This window comes from Typopeltis vanoorti, chromosome 9 (assembly GCF_054136105.1).
Source record: "Typopeltis vanoorti isolate ZY-2024b chromosome 9, IOZ_Tvanoo_1.0, whole genome shotgun sequence".
NCBI lineage: Eukaryota > Metazoa > Arthropoda > Arachnida > Uropygi > Thelyphonidae > Typopeltis > Typopeltis vanoorti.
Window position 1 is genome coordinate 13,261,115 of NC_143557.1, and position 18,645 is coordinate 13,279,759.

The window sequence follows — 18,645 nt, forward strand, 5'->3', positions numbered from 1 at the left end:
AGCTCTAACACCTTTACTAACCACACTTTTGCCCAGTTTCCATGGATGTCCCCTAGTCCTCCCACAACCAGCCCTGTTCTCAAAAATATATTCTGAATTAATTTTATAGAAACCCTTCAGTAATTTGAATGTCTCAATCATATCTCTCCTCCTTAGCCTATCAACCAATTTTTGCAACCCACAAATCCTCAACCTGTTCTCATACAGTTCATTCCACAGACCTGCTATCATCTTGGTCACTTGCCTCTGGATCCTCTCCACCTCCTCCCCGTCAAGAAGAAACCTAGGTGACCAAATCTGAGCACAGTAGTCGAGATGGGGTCTTATCAAGGCTCAATACAGAGGAACAATAACCTGCTTGTCAACATATTCTTCAGCAACCAAGTGATTTGATGAGCTGATTTGGCCACTTTTGCAATGTGTCCCCTACATTTCAATTCCTTATCCACCAACACTCCTAAATCTCGTGCCTCATCAATTTCCTGGAGCACGGTTCCACCAATGCAGTAAACTGCCGCCAATCTTTTCACCCCAAAATGCATAACCTTACATTTTGCCACATTAAATTGACATCCATTCTCCTTAGCCCAGACCTCCAATCTATCCAAATCATCCTGCAAAATTTTGACGTCATCTGCATTCACTATTGCCCTACCCAACTTCGCATCATCCGCAAACAAATGAACTGTTCCTCTCAGATCCTTTCCTATATCATTTATGAACAAATTAAATAGCAGTGGTCCAAGAACAGATCCTTGTGGCACACCACTAGTCACAGGCTGTCTTGTGGACTCTACTCCTGAGTAAACCACTCTCTGATATCTCTCCGTCAACCACCCTCCTATCCATCTCACCAACCCTATGTCCATTCCCATATGCTGCAATTTACTGATTAGAATTCCATGTGGTATCCTGTCAAAGGCCTTAGCAAGGTCCAGTAGAATCACTGTAAACCCATTACCCTTATCCAGTTCAGCCGTCACTGTGTTATAATACGTGAGCAAGTTATCCTTATTAACTGAGTCACTCTCCTAGCTTGCTCTTTATGTTCTTCATGTAACTGGTTATTACTATTATTCATCTTGTACCATCTCCAAAGTGCCTTCTTCTTCTTCCAGATTCCATGCTTAAGTGCCTCATCCATCCATTTTACACCTACCTTATTCAGCCTTTTGACTTTTGGAATACATTTGCACATTGATGCTGTTATGTATTTCTTTGTCAGTTCAAAGTAGCATTTATTTCTTTACAACTAAACTCCTCGTTCCATGCTATAACTCCACTGTCTCGTAAGCTTGTCATAATCACCAGCTTTATAATTCCGCATATATCCTTTCCTCACAAAATTCTGCATATTGCTAGCCACAACCCAGGTGATCACTTAATAATCACTCTTGCCAATTGGAAGAAAGTGTTAAATCCCAATCACAATTACATTCTCAAATGAAATGATCAGATCTAATACTCTCAATCGTCACGTGCCCTCCTTTACATGCTGTCTGAGATAGTTATCACTCAAGAATTCTAGAAATTATTCCCAAATGCCTAACCTCTTCATATGAATCTATACCGCTATAATTAAAATTGTCCATAATAAGTACCCTTCCTTTGTTCACTAATCCAAGTTGTTTATACATTTCTTCATCACAATCCTCTACATTCCCTGGCCTATAGCAAAATCCAACTAAATATGTCTTCCTGTCAACTTCCATGTTACACTGCACTGCATCATAACCAGTGCCACTATTTCCCTCTTTCACAGTACAATCGACACGGTGTAGCATAGAGACATCCTGTCTCATGGCGTGGCTTAATAAGAGTGTTCATTCAGCCATATTGCTGTAGGAAGAGTCGCTACGCTAACAATTCCTGTTAATGTAGCAAGTGTGGAAAGAAGTTTTTCCAAGCTTAAACTGATTAAAAATTATTTGTGAACAGCAGTGATCCAAGAAAGATTGGTTGGTCTAGCAACTATATCGATAGAGGCAGACATAACTTATAATTTAAATTTAGAAGAGCTTATAAACAGTTTTATTGTGCAATATCCCTGTAGAGCAAACATTTAATTAATATTATTATGCAATTGTTTTGCATTAATGTTTCTCTTGTAATAAAAACAAAATACCAATTGGAGATTTTCTTATATATTTGTCTTATAATCTATCAGTAGCAATATTTAATTGTTTGCCTGAGGGTGTGATCTAATCTGGTGAAGGCCCTGCTCTTTCATGTCTACCTTATGTGGACTTAGTTCCCCTGCTATCATTAGCAGCACTCCTCCTCCCTTCTTGCCCTTTCTATCCTCACAAAAAATACTGTATCCTTTCATTTCTATTCATGTTACAACATCATTTTCATTCAACCATGTTTCACTTATTCCAATGAATTTGGAGTGAATAAACTCAATCACTGAAACCATTTCATCCCCTTTATTTCTGATACTTCTGGCATTTGTAAACAAACTCAGTAATTCATTTTTTAATCTATAGCCATTCCTATCCAAGCCACTTGTTGGTTGGGATTTCTCAACCACACCCAATATACATTCATACATACAAATTCCCATTCTTCACCTGCTACATTTTTAAACAATGGGATTCATACATGCTGTATGCATATATGAATCCCAAGCTATGAAAGCTATGAATAACATAGTTTTTAAATGCTGGTGGGTTGGGTAACAACATGTTAGAATTGGTGGCTTCATTGTACTAAAGACTTTTGTGAGTGGAAGCTACATTAAAAATGGACACTGAGCACAGTGGATAGAGGTAAGACAAAGATACATGTATGAAGCTTACTCGACGTAGGATAGGAAATGATGATAATCCTTATGTACTGAAATGAAACTGTGTATATGGAAAAATGCAGATAATAAAAGTGCATATATATTGAGAGTTGTCTGTATTTATGTCTCCCAGTGCTTCCCACTGCCTCTATTTCATTCACACATACACATTCTTATTCTTCACCTGCTACATTTTAAAAGAATGGGATTCATACATGCTGTATGCATATATGAATCCCAAGCTATGAAATCATCAACTATGCTATGAATAACATAGTCTTTAAATGCTGGTGGGTTGGGCAACAACATGTTAGAATTGGTGGCTTCATTGTACTAAAGACTTTTGTGAGTGGAAGCTACATTAAAAATGGACACTGAGCACAGTGGATAGAGGTAAGACAAAGATACATGTATGAAGCTTACTCGACGTAGGATAGGAAATGATGATAATCCTTATGTACTGAAATGAAACTGCGTATATGGAAAAATGCAGATAATAAAAGTGCATATATATTGAGAGTTGTCTGTATTTATGTCTCCCAGTGTTTCCCACTGCCTCTATTTCATTCACACATACACATTCTTATTCTTCACCTGCTACATTTTAAAAGAATGGGATTCATACATGCTGTATGCATATATGAATCCCAAGCTATGAAAGCTATGAAATCATCAACTATGCTATGAATAACATAGTCTTTAAATGCTGGTGGGTTGGGCAACAATATGTTAGAACTGGTGGCTGCCATGTTGAATACTATCAATTGAAAGTTATACAATACTGAAACAAAAATATCCTAACACACGACCACACCAATCATACAAAAATCCATTAATTTCAATAGTGCAAACTCAAAAACCTGTAACAGTAACCTAATGAAGAGAATAAAAGTCTTCCTTCTACTAATATTTATTTATTTATTTTTAATAGCTCATGTAAATCAACCATGCCATTGCATACTAGCATCACTACTATTGGACCTGTTTTTTGGTTACTAATTTTACAGAAAAATTTCTTTGTTTGGTTATTTAATGTAAATTGTTTCTGGATTTCTTCAGTCTGTTTATGTAAAAGTTTAATTTTTGTTATCTGATTATTTTATTGGCTTCCTTGCCTCTATATTTCTGAGCAACATGAACATTAGATGGATTATTAAGTCAATTACTTCTATTTTTTTTCTGTCTTTAAATTAGTGTTTTAAATAAGTAACAGTGAAAGTAGTAGTGAATGTGTATGGAGATGGAGTATATTGTGATGTGGGTGGGGAAGTTGAGACTGAGCAGATATATATGGTAAGTGGTGATAAAGGTGATTGGGCAAGGGTAGGTGTGGTTGGGAAATCGCAACCAACCAGTGGCTTAGGTAGGAGACTGGTTATAGACCTAAAAATAAACTAATGTGTTTGTTTACAAAATATATATCAAAAATGGTGTTCGACAAAGGCATGGCTTAGCTTGCTTACTGTTTAACATAGCACATGAAAAGGTTTTCAGAGATGCTGGCATTAATACAAGGGGAATTATTTTCTACAAGTCAGTACAGATTATGATATATGCAGGGATATCGATATTATAGGAAGGACACGAAAAGCAATGGAAGAAACTTTCATCCGTTTAGAAAAGGCAGCAAAGAAGATGAATTTGCAAATTGACCAAGAAAAAATAAAGTATGTGCCAGTAACTAGAAAGATTTGTGATAATAATCCTTCTCAAATTGAAATTGGTTCCTATAAATTTGAAATTGTACATAGTTTTATATACTTGGGATCAGAAGTTAATTGTAAAAATTATATCAGTACAGAGATTCAGAGACATATTCTTTCTGCAAATAGATGCTTTTGTGGACTTAGGAAACACCTAAAGTTACATCTGATCTCAAGAAAAACAAAGATAATTATGTACAAAGTACTTGTAAGCCCAGTATTATCCTATGCTTCTGAAAAAGTGTATTATTTTATTTTGTAAGCTTCATACTGTAGTACAAAATTTTGACAATCATACGTGTAACCTAAGAGCAACAGCTCATCCAGGTTATCAATGACAGATGAAAGATTGTTAGGTCTGTTTGAAAGAAGAGTTCTCAGATATATTTTTGGAGCAGAACAAGAGAATGGTGTGTGGAGGAAAAGATATAACCATGAACTATACAGATTATTTAATGAGCCAGACATTATTAAGCACATAAAAATAAATAGATTAAGTTGGACTTGACATATTATACACATAGATAGTAACAGAATAGTTAAGAAGATGTTTAATGCTAAACCGGAAGGAAAAATAAAAATTGGAAGACTTAAATTAAGATGGATAGATGGAGTGATGCAAGATATTAAGGTTTTAGGAGTCATAAATTGGAGGAGTTTGACATTGAATAAGGAAGGCTGGCAGAAGTTTCTGTAGAATGATTTAAATTAAGGGGATATTAAATCCCACATTGTTTTAAAACCGAATAAGAAACTCGAAGATTGGAATAAGAGAGTTTCATGCTGAATATAGTATAATAAACTATAAAAGTATCGGCGCCTACTAGCATGAGCTAATGCACGTAGTACATTCGGCATGAAACTCTCCGATTCCAATCTTTGAGTTTCTTATTCGGTTTTAAAACAATGTGGGATTTAATATCCCCTTAATTTAAATAATGTTTATATCGCTGAAATGAAGTCTATTGACTCTTTATATTTAAGTAACTTAATGGGTGCACCTTTTGACAACTCGTATAGCAGAGTATATAAGTTCTTTTCACTATACCCTTTGGTATTAATTTGGTCTGGGTAATGACCTCCCACCATAATGTAATAACAGCATACATTTCCTAGGAAATGTGTTTTACGTTATGGAAAATACCAAGAATAGCGATCAGAACTTTGCTACGAGTTGCCTGAGTTTGGACTACGTGCATTAGCTCACACTAGTAGTTGCCAATACTTTTATGGTTTATTATACTATATTCGGCATGAAACTCCCTGATTCTAATCTTTGAGTTTCTTATTCGGTTTTAAAACAATGTGGGATTTAATATCCCCTTAATTTAAATAATGTTTATATCGCCGAAATGAAGCCTACTGGCTCTTTATATTTAAGTTTCTGAAGGCCAGGGCCCACGTAGGGCTGTCGAGCCAATGATGATGACAATACTTGATAATGTTTGTTTACAAATGCCAGAAGTATCAGAAATAAGGGGGATGAAATGGTTTCAGTGATTGTTTGAGTGGATGTTAAAAGTGGCAGTGAAGGTGGGTATGGTATATTGTAACATGGGTGGGAAATTGAGATGGAGCAGATATATGTGATAAGTGGTGATAAAGGTGATTGGTCAGGTATGGTTGAGAAATCCCAACCAACAAGTGGCTTGGATAGGAATGGATATAGACCTAAAAATGAATTACTGAGTTTGTTTACAAATGCCAGAAATATCAAAAATAAGGGGAATGAAATGGTTTCAGTGATTGAGTTTAGTCGCCCCAAAATCATTGGAATAAGTGAAACATGGTTGAATGAAGATGATTTTGTAACAGGAATAGAAATGGAAGGATGCAGTATTTTTTGCGAGGATAGAAAGGGCAAGATGGGAGGGGAATTAAGTCCACATAAGTTAGACATGAAAGAAGGAAATAGCGACACTGGTTATGAGGCAGTGCAGTGTAACGTGGAATTTGACAGGAAGACATATTTAGTTGGATGTTGCTATAAGCCAGGGAATGTAGAGGGTCATGATGAAGAAATGTATAAACAACTTGAATTAGTGAACAAAGGAAGGGTAATTATTATGGACCATTTTAATTATGGCAGTATAGATTCAAATGAACAGGTGGCATTTAGGAATAAGGAAAATGAATTTTATTATTATTATTATTACCCAAGACCTCATGGAGTCAAAGACTCATCTAGGAGGTCCTTTTATCACACACACACACATCTCATCATACCATGTCTTAAACACACTCAAACTCCTTGCAGACACCACACTCTCAGGCAAGGCATTCCAATCATTCACAACTCTGCACGAAAAAACCTGCCTCTCACTCCCGTACTCACACCCTCTTTATACAGTTTCCAGGGATGACCTCTGGTTCTCCCCTGATCTCCCACTATTCTCTGTAGAACTTCTCCACCATTAATTTTATAACAACCCCTTACCAACTTGTAGGTCTCTATCATATCTCCCCTCTTCTTAGTGAGTGATAACTATCTTAGACAGCATGTAAAGGAGGGCACATGACAAGAGTATTAGATCTGATCATTTCATTTGAGGGTGTAATTGTGACTGGGATTTAACACTTTCTTCCGATTGGTGAGAGTGATCATGAAGTGATCGTTGTGGCTGGCCATATGCAGACTTTTGTGAGGAAAGGATATATGTGGAATTATAAGGCTGATGCTTGTGACAAGCTTAGGAGACATCTTGGAGCTATGGCAGGGAATGAGGTGTTGAGCTGTAAGGAAATAAATGCTGCTTGGGAACTGACAAAGAAATACATAATAGCATTAATGTGTGAATGTATTCCGAAGGTAAAAAGGCTGAATAAGGTAGGTGTAAAATGGATTAATGTGGGGATTAATCATGAAATCCTGAAGAAGAAGACACTTTGGAGATGGTACAAGATGAATAATAGTAATAACCAGTTACATGAAAAGCATAAAGAGCAAACTGGGAGAGTGACTCAGTTAATAAGGATAAAAGTTCAGTATGAGCAGAAATTGGCAAAACAGGTGAAGATAAACTCTTTTTAAAGTTTTTTAGATATGTGGCAAGTAGGAGGAAGAATGATCATGGTAGGATGATGTTAATGGATGATAATAGTAATACTGTATAGTAGAACAGCAACTACTGCCAAAGATATTGATCAGGTATTCAGTGATCAATTTATGAGGGTGTTTCATCCTGATCAGGGTGTACTCATAGAAGAGGATGGCTTAATTCTGAGTGAGCAGAAGGTATTTGAGAAAATAAATAATCTTGATGTCAATAAGGCAATAGGATTTAATTACATATCACCACGCATCTCAAGGGAATGTTCCAGGGAATTGGCATTGGCATTGCCATGTTTGTTTAATAAGTCTTATAACAGCACAGGTTCCAAGGGTGTGGAAAGAAGGTAAAATTGTTACACTGCAGAAAGGTGGTGATAAGGCTTTGACATCAAATTATAGGCCAATCTGTATATCTGGAGTTGTGGTGAAGGTACTAGAGAGTTTGGTGAGAAGTAGGATAAAGAACTGTGTGAAAACAGCAGTATTCTTTGTGGTTATCAGCATGGGTTTTGGTAAGAGGAGATCATGTTTCAGTAACTTAAGTATTATAACAAGGTGATGACTAGATTGGACAGGGGAAATGCATATACAGTGGTGTACTTTGATTTTGCAAAAGCTTTTGATAGGCTCCCACATAAAAAACTAATATATAAATTGAAACGGATGGGTTTGGGTAACAGACTTCTGAGTTGGATCAGTGACTGCTGCCAGATAGGCATCTGAAAGCTGTATATGTGGGTGTGGTATCCGTAAGAGGAAAGTCACTAGTGGTATACCTCAGGGGTCGGTTTTGGGACCATTTTGTTCAATTTGTATGTTAATTTTATTGGAATAGGTTTAAATAGTGATATATGCAGCTGTTTGCAGATGATGCAAAATTAGGGAGAGCAATGCAGTATCAAGCAGATATTATGACCTTGCAGCAGGATTTGAATAGATTGAATGAATGGGCAGATAAGTGGAACTTCAGTTCACTGTTGCAAAGTGTAAGGTTTTGGAATTTGGTAAGCAATGAAGGGATGCAGAATATACACTTGGTGGGGAAATTTTAAAGGTGGTAGGGGAAATGAGAGATCTGGGAGTGGTGGTGGACAATGACCTAAATTCAGGGACCACATTGCACAAGTTGTGAAGACGTCACATCGGTTAATGGCGATGATGTAGAGGACTCTGACATGCAGAAATAGAGAAGATATGATGCCATATAAGGCCTTAATCAGGCCTCCTAAGGATTATTGTGCTTATTATTGTTGTTATTAGTCTCTGGAATATAGAATATGAGGAGAGATTAAGAGAATGTAAATTGCAAAGCATTGTGAATAGGAGAAAGAATGGGGATATGATTGAGACATATAAGGTAGTCAGGGGTTGTTATCGGGTTGACATGGAAGAGATTTTTCATAGAATGAGAGAGGGATTAGAACAAGAGGCCATCACTGAAAACTGTATAAAGAGGCTGTGAGCAGAGGAGTGAGGAGCAGGTTCTTTGAATAGAGAGCAGTTACTGAGTGGAATGCATTGCCTGAGTGTGTTGTGAATGTAGACACAATGGATCATTTTAAGGCATAGTTTGATGAACATTGTGTGCTATAGTGTGTACCTTCCACGATGAGGCTCTGACTCCTTGGAGGTCAATGATGTTAATAATAATAATAATTCAATCTCATATTTTCTTCTCTCCTCTGAAAAATATTTGTTATTTACACCCTCTGTCCAAAAAGAATCTGAACTTTTCAAAAATAGAAGAAACTATTGGTGCCACCTATTGTATCTTTTTGTTGTCGAAATAAGCAACCTTCATTAGTGTTTTGTCAACTGTTTATGGCATTTGTTTCATTAGAAGCTGAGTTATAGTGCCAAGAGTGACAGTGTGTTTTGACGAACGGATGGAAAATGAGTTTCAAACAGAGAGCTGCGATTGACTTTTGTGTTAAACTTGGTAAAAGTTTTACCGAAATGCATCAAATGCTTTAAAAAGCATACGGTGATGAATGCTTATCCCATACTTTTTTACAAGTGGTTTAAGTGATTTCAAAGTGGTCGTGAGACACTTGAGGACGATGAAAAGCCTTGCCATCCAAAAACTGGACTGAGCGAAGTTAACATCCAAAAAGTATGTGCTTTCATCAAAGAAAACCTGAAATCATCAGTGAGATTGATTGAAGATGAATTGGGGATTCCAAAATCAACGGTGCACAACATTTTAATCAAGAGTTTGGGCCTTCGCAAACTGAATTCGCGATTTGTTCCCCACAAATTGACCGACGACCAAAAAATGTATCGAATAGAACACCGCAAGGATCTCATTAAACTGCTCGTAAGGACTCAAACTTCCTTGAAAGGATCGTTACTGGTGATAAAACATGGTGTTTTGAGTATGAGCCCTGCTGAGTGGAGACCAGCAGAAGAGGGGCATCTGGAAAAAAGTCACTTGGAGAAGTCAAAAGTAAAGACAATGCTGTTTGTTTCTACGATTCCAAGGGCATTATCCACAAAGAATTCGTTTCTCCTGGCCAAACGGTCAATGGTGAGTTTTATCTCGAAGTTTAAAAGCGATTGATAGCAAGAATTTGTCGCATATGGCATGAATATGGTGATGCAGGCAGCTGGTCAGTTTTGCATGATAATGCACCATCTCATCGTTCGAACATTGTGAGACAATGTTTGAGCAAAAACCAAGTTTGTGTGTTGAATCACTCGCCATATTACCCTGATTTAGCACCCTGTGACTTCTTTCTCTTCCCCGACTTCATTTGCCAATGAAAGGAAAGCGATATGACACCACTGAAAACGTTCAAGCGACAGTAACCACGACCTTCAACAGTATCCCAAAAACCGATATAAAAAACTCATTTAACGAATTAATTGACCGTGCCAAATGCTGTGTCAAAGCTGAGGGAGAGTGTATTGATTGAAATAAATTATTTGAATAATTATAATTGGCCTGTGTTTTATTTTCTATCAAAAGTTTGGTTTCTTTTTAGACAGAAGGTGTATTTTGATCTTAAGAATAGTACCAGTTAGAATGGCCAAAAGTGGTGCATTGAATCTCAATGATAATAATAAAAAAGTAAGCATATTTTTACAAAAGTATTAACCAAAACCCGATTTGTAGAAAAAAAAGCTAAAACTTAGTAATTACTTTTAGCGATTTTATTGTTTCGTGCACATTCACTTGTTTGATCCAGTGGCACGAAGCGTCAGGATTAAACTTCTTGAAATTTGAAGAATTCTCTGCTGTTCTCAGTAACTAATTTAACTTTAAACATTAAAAGCTGGGCAAAATCAAAACAGAATCAAAAGTCTCATTAAGGTAAGTAATGTTTATATTGTTTTTATATTAAATTAATATATCCTGTCTATATTAATATTTTAACAGATAGTTCTTAAGGGTAAAAGAGTTGTATGACCCATCTGAATTTGTATGTAAAAAAATTAGTGCATGGAACGTAAAAGGCTGGCCACCCCTGAGTTAGAAAACGGTCACTATTATCACACCCAGCTCTCTAACTTCAAATGTTCTGGATGCAATTCCTATGTCTTTTACTGACTAACAATATGGTCTATTTGATTAAATCAGGAAATCCATCAGGAGAGTTCCATGGTTGTTTGTGCATATTCTTTCTCATAAACATTGTACTGCTTATTATTAAATTTTTAGATGCATCCAAATTAATCAGTCATTCTCTGTCAAGGCTTTGACTTAGGATAATTTTTTTATATATTTGTTCTTTTCTAATTTTTGCACTGAAATCTCTTAATAGGATAATTATATCTTTTTGTGGAATGTTTTTTAGGATTAATTCCAGGTTTTAGTAGAATTCATATTTTATTTTATTTCCTCTTCTGTAATGTTCTGTGTGTTTTACATTAATAAAAATTATCTTGAAATACTTTACTTAAATACTTTACGTAAGGTACCTGAGGCAAATAAGGTCCAGTGTCTAATAAAGCCCGTTTAAAAAAAATCACATTTATGGTAAGTTGTGACGGTTTGGTTTCTTACACACACACACACAGAGGATGCAATAAGCAATGGCAAATCAGTAGCAGCATATTGTCTAGCGACTGTATTGTGTCAGTTTGACCTGGACCTTTGTGGGAGGTGGTTGTGTCTTCCCATTTAATAATATTACGCCACAATAATTCGTAAGTTTTAATTTAAAATATTGTTCTTTTCGCATTATTTTTATATTTAAATTGTTCTTTCAGCATTCAGTTTTATGACAAAAAATGTTTTAATTGATTTGAATTCATATTTTACTTGAAAATAGATGTGATCTAATCTAGTTCGCAGCGGTTAATATGACCCAGTAAATTTGTTGATGGCCTTATTAAACTGCTATAATTTATGATTTTATTTTTTGGTGATTGCTCATAATAGTTACTTATTTTATTGCTAAAGGCCTCTGAAAGAGGACAACCATCACAACGTGCAGCATCAGAATGCTATGGAGTACTAGAAGAACATTGAGGAACCATTTAAAGACAGAGAAGAAGACGACGAAAAGATTAGGAAGAAATACTATGCTAACAAAAGAACAAGAGAAGAACTTGGTAGAAAGAACAGTAAAGTTTGCTTCAATTAGCGTCCCTTTAACTCCAAAAGCTATACACAGGCAAACTTTTATATTTTGCGAACAAAATGAAATTAGGAATAACTTCAATAAAGAAAGCGGCCTCGCAGGAAAAGATTGGTCGAAGTTATTTTTAAAGAGAAACCCAACAATTTCTAAATGTAAAGCTCAATTTTTGAATCCCGCTCGAGCTGTAAGAACATGTCCTAATCCTCCATCTTGCGATTCAGATAACTCAGATGATGAGATTCCACTGGCAAATCGAAAGTTGAAGTCATCGTTTCAGGAGTTAATGACAATGCCAAATTATGCAGTTGTAAAGGCAACACCATGAAGAAAAGCGTTAAATTGTAAGGGCCAGAGAGAGACCAAAGATCTTTTCAAAGAAAAGGATAGCAAGTAAGAAAGAGAAGGCTGCCACTAAAAAACAGGAAGAACCAAAAAAAAAAATAAATAAATAAAGGAACAAACAGTGTGTCAAAAGGGGGTGGTATTGCCATGAATGCAGAGAAGACAAGGTTGCTGATATGAGGCAATGCATACTGTGTCTTAAATTATTATTATGATTATTATTATTCGTGACACCTCCAAGTCATGAAATGGTACCATGAAGAGTGTGTTGGTCTCACCAAAGAAGAATGTGGCATATTTGTATGCCCTTATGACTGTTCTTAAGCTTATAATTATGATTAAAATTAATAATAATTAAAAATAATTGTTATATTCTTTTTTAAATATTTAATTTTATTCAAGGGTTTTATTAAACTACTATTGTTTAATAAGTCCACACAAGGTGTTTTTTAAAGACTTGGTTAAAATATAAATTACTGCAAGAATTGTTCTTATTTGAGTTTTTTTAATTAGTGATAATACAAACTTTAATATGAACACTGTTGTTTCGATTAATCTAAACAATTGTCTAATTTATTCAAATTTTAAATAAGGTGGGCCTTATTTGCCTCAGGTACCTTAATCTTAGCTTGCTTATTCTTTCACTAAAAGCTAGAAATTCAATCACGCATGGCAAAATGTTTTCCTGATAATAAAACCTGTTAAAATTTTGTTTACCTGAGTTGATTTCATCAGAAAGCAGTACTTAAAAGTACTTTCCCCTATCTATCTTTGTATTGCAACTATATTCATCTTGTATCCATTTAATTAATGTGTAATTTCCTGAAATGCTCTGACTCTATATAAGCTTCTCTTGTTCCATGATCTATTTGGATCATAGAACCTGAGAAACTTATTATATAGTCTAAATTATTATTACAAAACCCCTGGGTCAATATCCATTTGAGTCTAGCAAAGATTACTTGGTACTTGTAGATTACTAATTGTTTCATGACCAGTAGAGTTTTTATGAGATGGGGGTTTCCAATCCCATGTTCAATCGCCAATCTGGAGAACCAGGGTGATTCTCTTTGCTGTAATGTGTAATTTCCTGAAATGCTCCAACTCTATATAAGCTTCTCTTGTTCCAAGATCTATTTGGATCATAGAACCCGAGAAACTTATTATATAGTCTAAATTATTATTACAAAACCTGGGTCAATATCCATTTGAGTCTAGCAAAGATTACTCGGTACTTGTAGATTACTAATTACTTGTTTCATGACCAGTAGAGTTTTTATGAGATGGAGTTTCCAATCCCATGTTCAATTGCCAATCTGGAGAACCAGGGTGATTCTCTTTGCTGAGCAATCTCTTTTGACCTATTCAGTTTGGTAGGACCAGCTGGTAGCAATGCTACTGCCAATATAGATCACAGAATCTTAATTTATAAGCAAGTCCCCACATCATGGCTAAGTGCAGATATCATCAAGAGATTTTTTGTTCTTACACTTAAATAATGATCTGATTTACTATCCTGAATAACATTTCCTGTCAAGAGTATAACATACAAAGTATTTCAATGAGAATCTAGTATTATGCTCTGAATATACACACTCGTGTATGCACACACACATACACACACTGTATACAGTTATGTTGGAGGTTTAATGGATTTTTTACAACACTCAGAAAGAATTAAATTAGAATTTAATACTCCTATATTTCGTCCTAGTCACTAGGACATCTACGGGGATTACAAAAACAATTAATGTAACATGCACACAAAAACTTACAATACTAAGCCCAACCACGTGGGTGACACTAAAGTCCTATCTAGGTGGAGCGCCCTCTAAGGGCGGTAGTAGGTGGCCTGGAATGTAAGGTGGGACCTCTGGTGATGAGTGTTTCCCAAATCTTCGGAAGCTTAATGCAACCGTATTTGTTAAGATTTGGTTGGTTTCTGAGAGCTGCTGCTGCTTCTAAGAAAAGTCTCTCTTTCTTGAATTTGCTGTGGTGGAGCATGGTGGTTTTCTTCCATGATACTCTGTGGGTGGTGTCCATAACATGGTCAGCCAAGCCTGAATGGCCATAGTTGTGTTTAACGATGTACGACTTGTGTTCCTCCAGGCAGATGGATGCTGATCTGCCTGTCTGTCCAAAGTATGCAAGCTTACAGGAACAGGGTACTTTGTAAACTCCAGGCAGAGAGAGAGGGGGGAGCTGATCTTTCGTAGAACGGATAAGGGTAGCAAGTTTGCGGTAGGGCTTATATGCTGTGTGTAGGTTATACTTTTTTAGTATCTTGGCTATTTTTTCCGAAGTGCCTCGGATGTAGGGTATGGTGATGTCACAGTGTCCTCACAGCACTTAAGCCTCTACACAAGAAGGAAGGACTGTATACAGTATATACATACACAACATGCATATATATATACACACTGAAAAGAAATCACTGGATACCATAGTATAAGTAACAAACAGCCATGGCTCCCACCTTATTAATATGAAGAACCTCCTTTTGCTGTGAAGATGACTGCAGCAATCCTATGGGGCATACTTTCCACAAGCATACAATAGCAATCACTGGGAATTTGGGACAATCCTTCCTTTAGGCATGTAATGAGATCTTGGACTTTTGTGGGATGGATGTCTCTTGACCTCACCTGACACTCCAGTTCATTCCAGAGATGTTTGATAAGGTTGAGATCAGGGATCTGTGGAGGCCAGTCAAGTATGGTTACATTCATGTCCACAAACTATGCAGTTACAGCAGCAGCCTTATGACACAGTGCACTGGCTTGCTTAAAAAGACAATGATTCCGTAGAAGTGCCATAAAGTAGGAAGTATTGCATTGTCTAGAATGTTCAGATACCTCTTGGAGTACAATGTTCATGCCAACACAAAAAGAGGTCCAACCAAACCAGGAAAAATAGGACCATGCATTATGCCACCACCTCTGAATTTCATAGTTGGGGTTATGCACTCTGGTAAGAGATGCTTACCGGGGATCCTCCACACACACACACACACACACACACACACACACACACACCTGTCCATCTGTTCTCCAAGGCCTGCTTTCCAAGCTTCCATGTCCCACTGTACATGCACCACTGAAGACGACGCTGCATGTTGGTTTGGATAATGTGGGACTTGCATATTGTGGTCCTACCATGGAAATCTATGCTGTGAGCCTCAGTTCTGAATGTTTTCGTGCAGATTTGTGTTCCAGTCAATGCTCAAAACTCTGCATTCAATGTGCCATCTGATGAATCATATTATTCTTTAATGCACCCTACAGTCATGTTTGGTGAGTAGTGGGTTGTCTGCTGTGGGTAGCACTTGAAGCTGACTCCCTAGGATAGCCCAATTTGTCTACAATTTGCTGAACGGAGATAGGCCTGCCTGCAACATGGCATCCTAATCACAATGCCCTATTCAAACTCTGTCAGTTCCCTTCTCATAGCCATGTCACCCTGACACGGTTGCATTGACTTGGGAGCACTGTCCTCCGCCAATTTATACTGGCTACACAAACACAGGACTCATTACATGGCATGATGTACCTTGTCCATGGGGATGTCTATTGACTTCTTTCCAAGCAGTGTGTGTGTGTGTGTGTGTGTGTGTGTGTGTGTGTGTGTGTGTGTGTGTGTGTGTGTGTGTGAGAAACACAAAAAAAATGCATACACACACATATATATATATATATATATGATAAAAAACTTACAGAAGATTCCAAATTATGCATGTCCCATCAGCACTAGAACTTATGCATTCTTTATTATTGCTTTTAACTCGAATACAAGTAACTGATCCTTTGTGTTCCTTCATGACTGCAATTAAACTCTAGGGACAATTAAAACAATTACACCAAACAATTAATTGAAATATTTACCAAAGGGTAAAAAAAAATATATATATATATATCTTTGAGTAGAGGTTCCCAAACTTTTATGAGAGGAAGTATCTCTCCCTTAAGAAGCTTCCTTAATTTTCTATTTATGCCCTTTTTCCCAGAATTTTTAATTAGAGAAATTATCTATAATTAAAAAATGTAATAAATATAAAATGAAATATAATTAATACAAAATAAAATTATTTTGTTATAATGAATTTTATATTTAAATCTGATTTAATGTATAATACATTAAAACTAAACAGTACATAAATAGTACATAAACTAATAAGCAAAACTAAATAGTACAAGATAAGAAATGAAATAATAAGAATAAGTTAGGAGCAAGGTGCAAAATTATTACAAATAATTATCCAGGAAACCCAACTCAGATAGTTTGGACATGGTTATAGAATAGGAAATGACAGTGATGGCTGAAGAATGCCTCGTAAGCAAGATCACATGAGAAACAGAGGAAGACTTGAGCAGATATAGAAGAGGAATATATACTAATCCACCAATGCATGGCATCCACATCTTCTTCTATACTTCTTTCTCTACAGCAGCAACCAACAATGTATTTTGTCCCACTAGATTCTATCTTGCACCAGATAGCCTCAAATAAACCATCTCCCTGTGACCTAAATTTTTTCTTAGCTTCTATTTTTGTTGGTTGAAGTTCTTCAGATATCATCAATGATACCTGTCCTATTCCCTGTATCCTTCCTGAAAATGCAATACCCCTTACATTTTAACTCTGTAACTACACTAGTGGCCAAAATTGTAGAAACCTTTTGGAAAAAGTGTATTTTTGAGGTTTGATGGCTCATAACACCACTTTTTTTTTTGTGTAATACCATAAAATTATATATCAATGGAAAGATAATTTAATCAAGAATGTAATGCAATAAAATTTGTTCATTTATCTGTATTCTATGAAAAGTTATAGCCAAATAACCAGAAAAAAGAAGCACAACTTGCTTAGTAGCTTTCTTTCATTTGAATGTAGCCAATGAGCAGGTGTCATCTTGTTTTGGCAATGAGCCAATAAGGTCTCAGTAGGATTCAGTTATTGGTGTCATGTATTGGAGCTGAGAGGAGGACATTTGTCAGTGTGTTATGTGATTGCTATCAAGTTTTTTTTTTTTTTTTTTGTGTGTTCTTTCATTTAGTGAGCTTGTAAAACGTAATAAAATTAAAGAAATGGCACAAAGAGTTGACTGGTCACCCAGAAAGCGATGTGTACTATTAAGTGAACAAGGCTACAGTTAGAAGAAATTAGAAGAAAAATTGGTGGAAACTTAACCAAAGGTGGCATTTCTAAATTTTTGAAGCGGTATAAGGACTCACAACAAAACCAGACTGGTAAAGGCAAGAAAAGGTGCACAACAACAAGTGACGATAGAAGAATTGAGAGACTGTGTCTACATGACAGAAGAAAATCATCTGGGTGTATATACAAGATGAAATGGCGCAATACAATGTGAAGTTGAGCGCAAGGACTGTTCGGTGCAGACTGCAGGAATTTGGTCTAAATGCTAGAATTCCACAAAAAAAAGCCATTTTTATCTCTCAAACAAAGGTTGAAAAGATTAAACTGGACTAAAACCATGTTAACTGGACAGTGGAACAATGGGACAGTGTTATTTGGAGTGATGAGACCAAAATCTCCCTGTTTGGTAGTGATGGCAAAAAATACGTAAGGAGAAGAATCGGAGAAGATTTGCATCCTGACTGCATTACACCTACCGTGAAACAACCACTTAGTGTTATGATCTGGGGGTTGTATGACATCAAAAGGTGTGGGCAGAATTTGTGTGATTAATGGGAATATAAATGCCCCAAAATACACAAACGAAATAATTGAGCCCAAACTGAAGCCTTCTGCACATGATCTTTTCCAAGATAATGAAGCATTTATATTTCAAGAGGATTCAGCTCCATGTCATGTTAATGCTGTGTGCAAAAAGTGGTTTCAAGATAATCATATTCCACTGCTGAAATGGCCTGGGAATAGCCCAGACCTTAACCCAATCGAAAATCTATGGAGCCGACTAAAGAAACTTGTTAGTCAGAAGCAACGCACCAATAAAACCCAATTAATAGAAGCAATAATTCAATTTTGGTTTCACATTATAACAGCTGCAGAACTAAAAAACTTGGTTCACTCCATGGGAAGGCGTTGTAAGCCATAATTAATGCTAAAGGTTACAAACTAAGTATTAACTCACATTGTGAGAAATATCTAATTTTTTCTATGTGTTTCACTTTTCTTCTTTATAACTGCTGTTCT

At 36.2% G+C, this 18,645-nt stretch overlaps 1 protein-coding gene across 6 annotated transcripts in view; it reads right to left on the reverse strand.

Annotated features, from left to right (window-relative positions):
* LOC150102890 (cilia- and flagella-associated protein 52) overlaps window positions 1–18,645 on the reverse strand; it is a 640,784-nt gene that overhangs the window by 55,747 nt on the left and 566,392 nt on the right. For all 6 annotated transcript variants that reach the window (XM_090397376.1, XM_090397375.1, XM_090397374.1 and 3 more), the window contains exon 13: window positions 16,185–16,303. In XM_090397376.1, coding sequence (XP_090253502.1) covers window positions 16,185–16,303 — 119 coding nt within the window. The remainder of the gene's footprint in view (window positions 1–16,184; window positions 16,304–18,645) is intronic.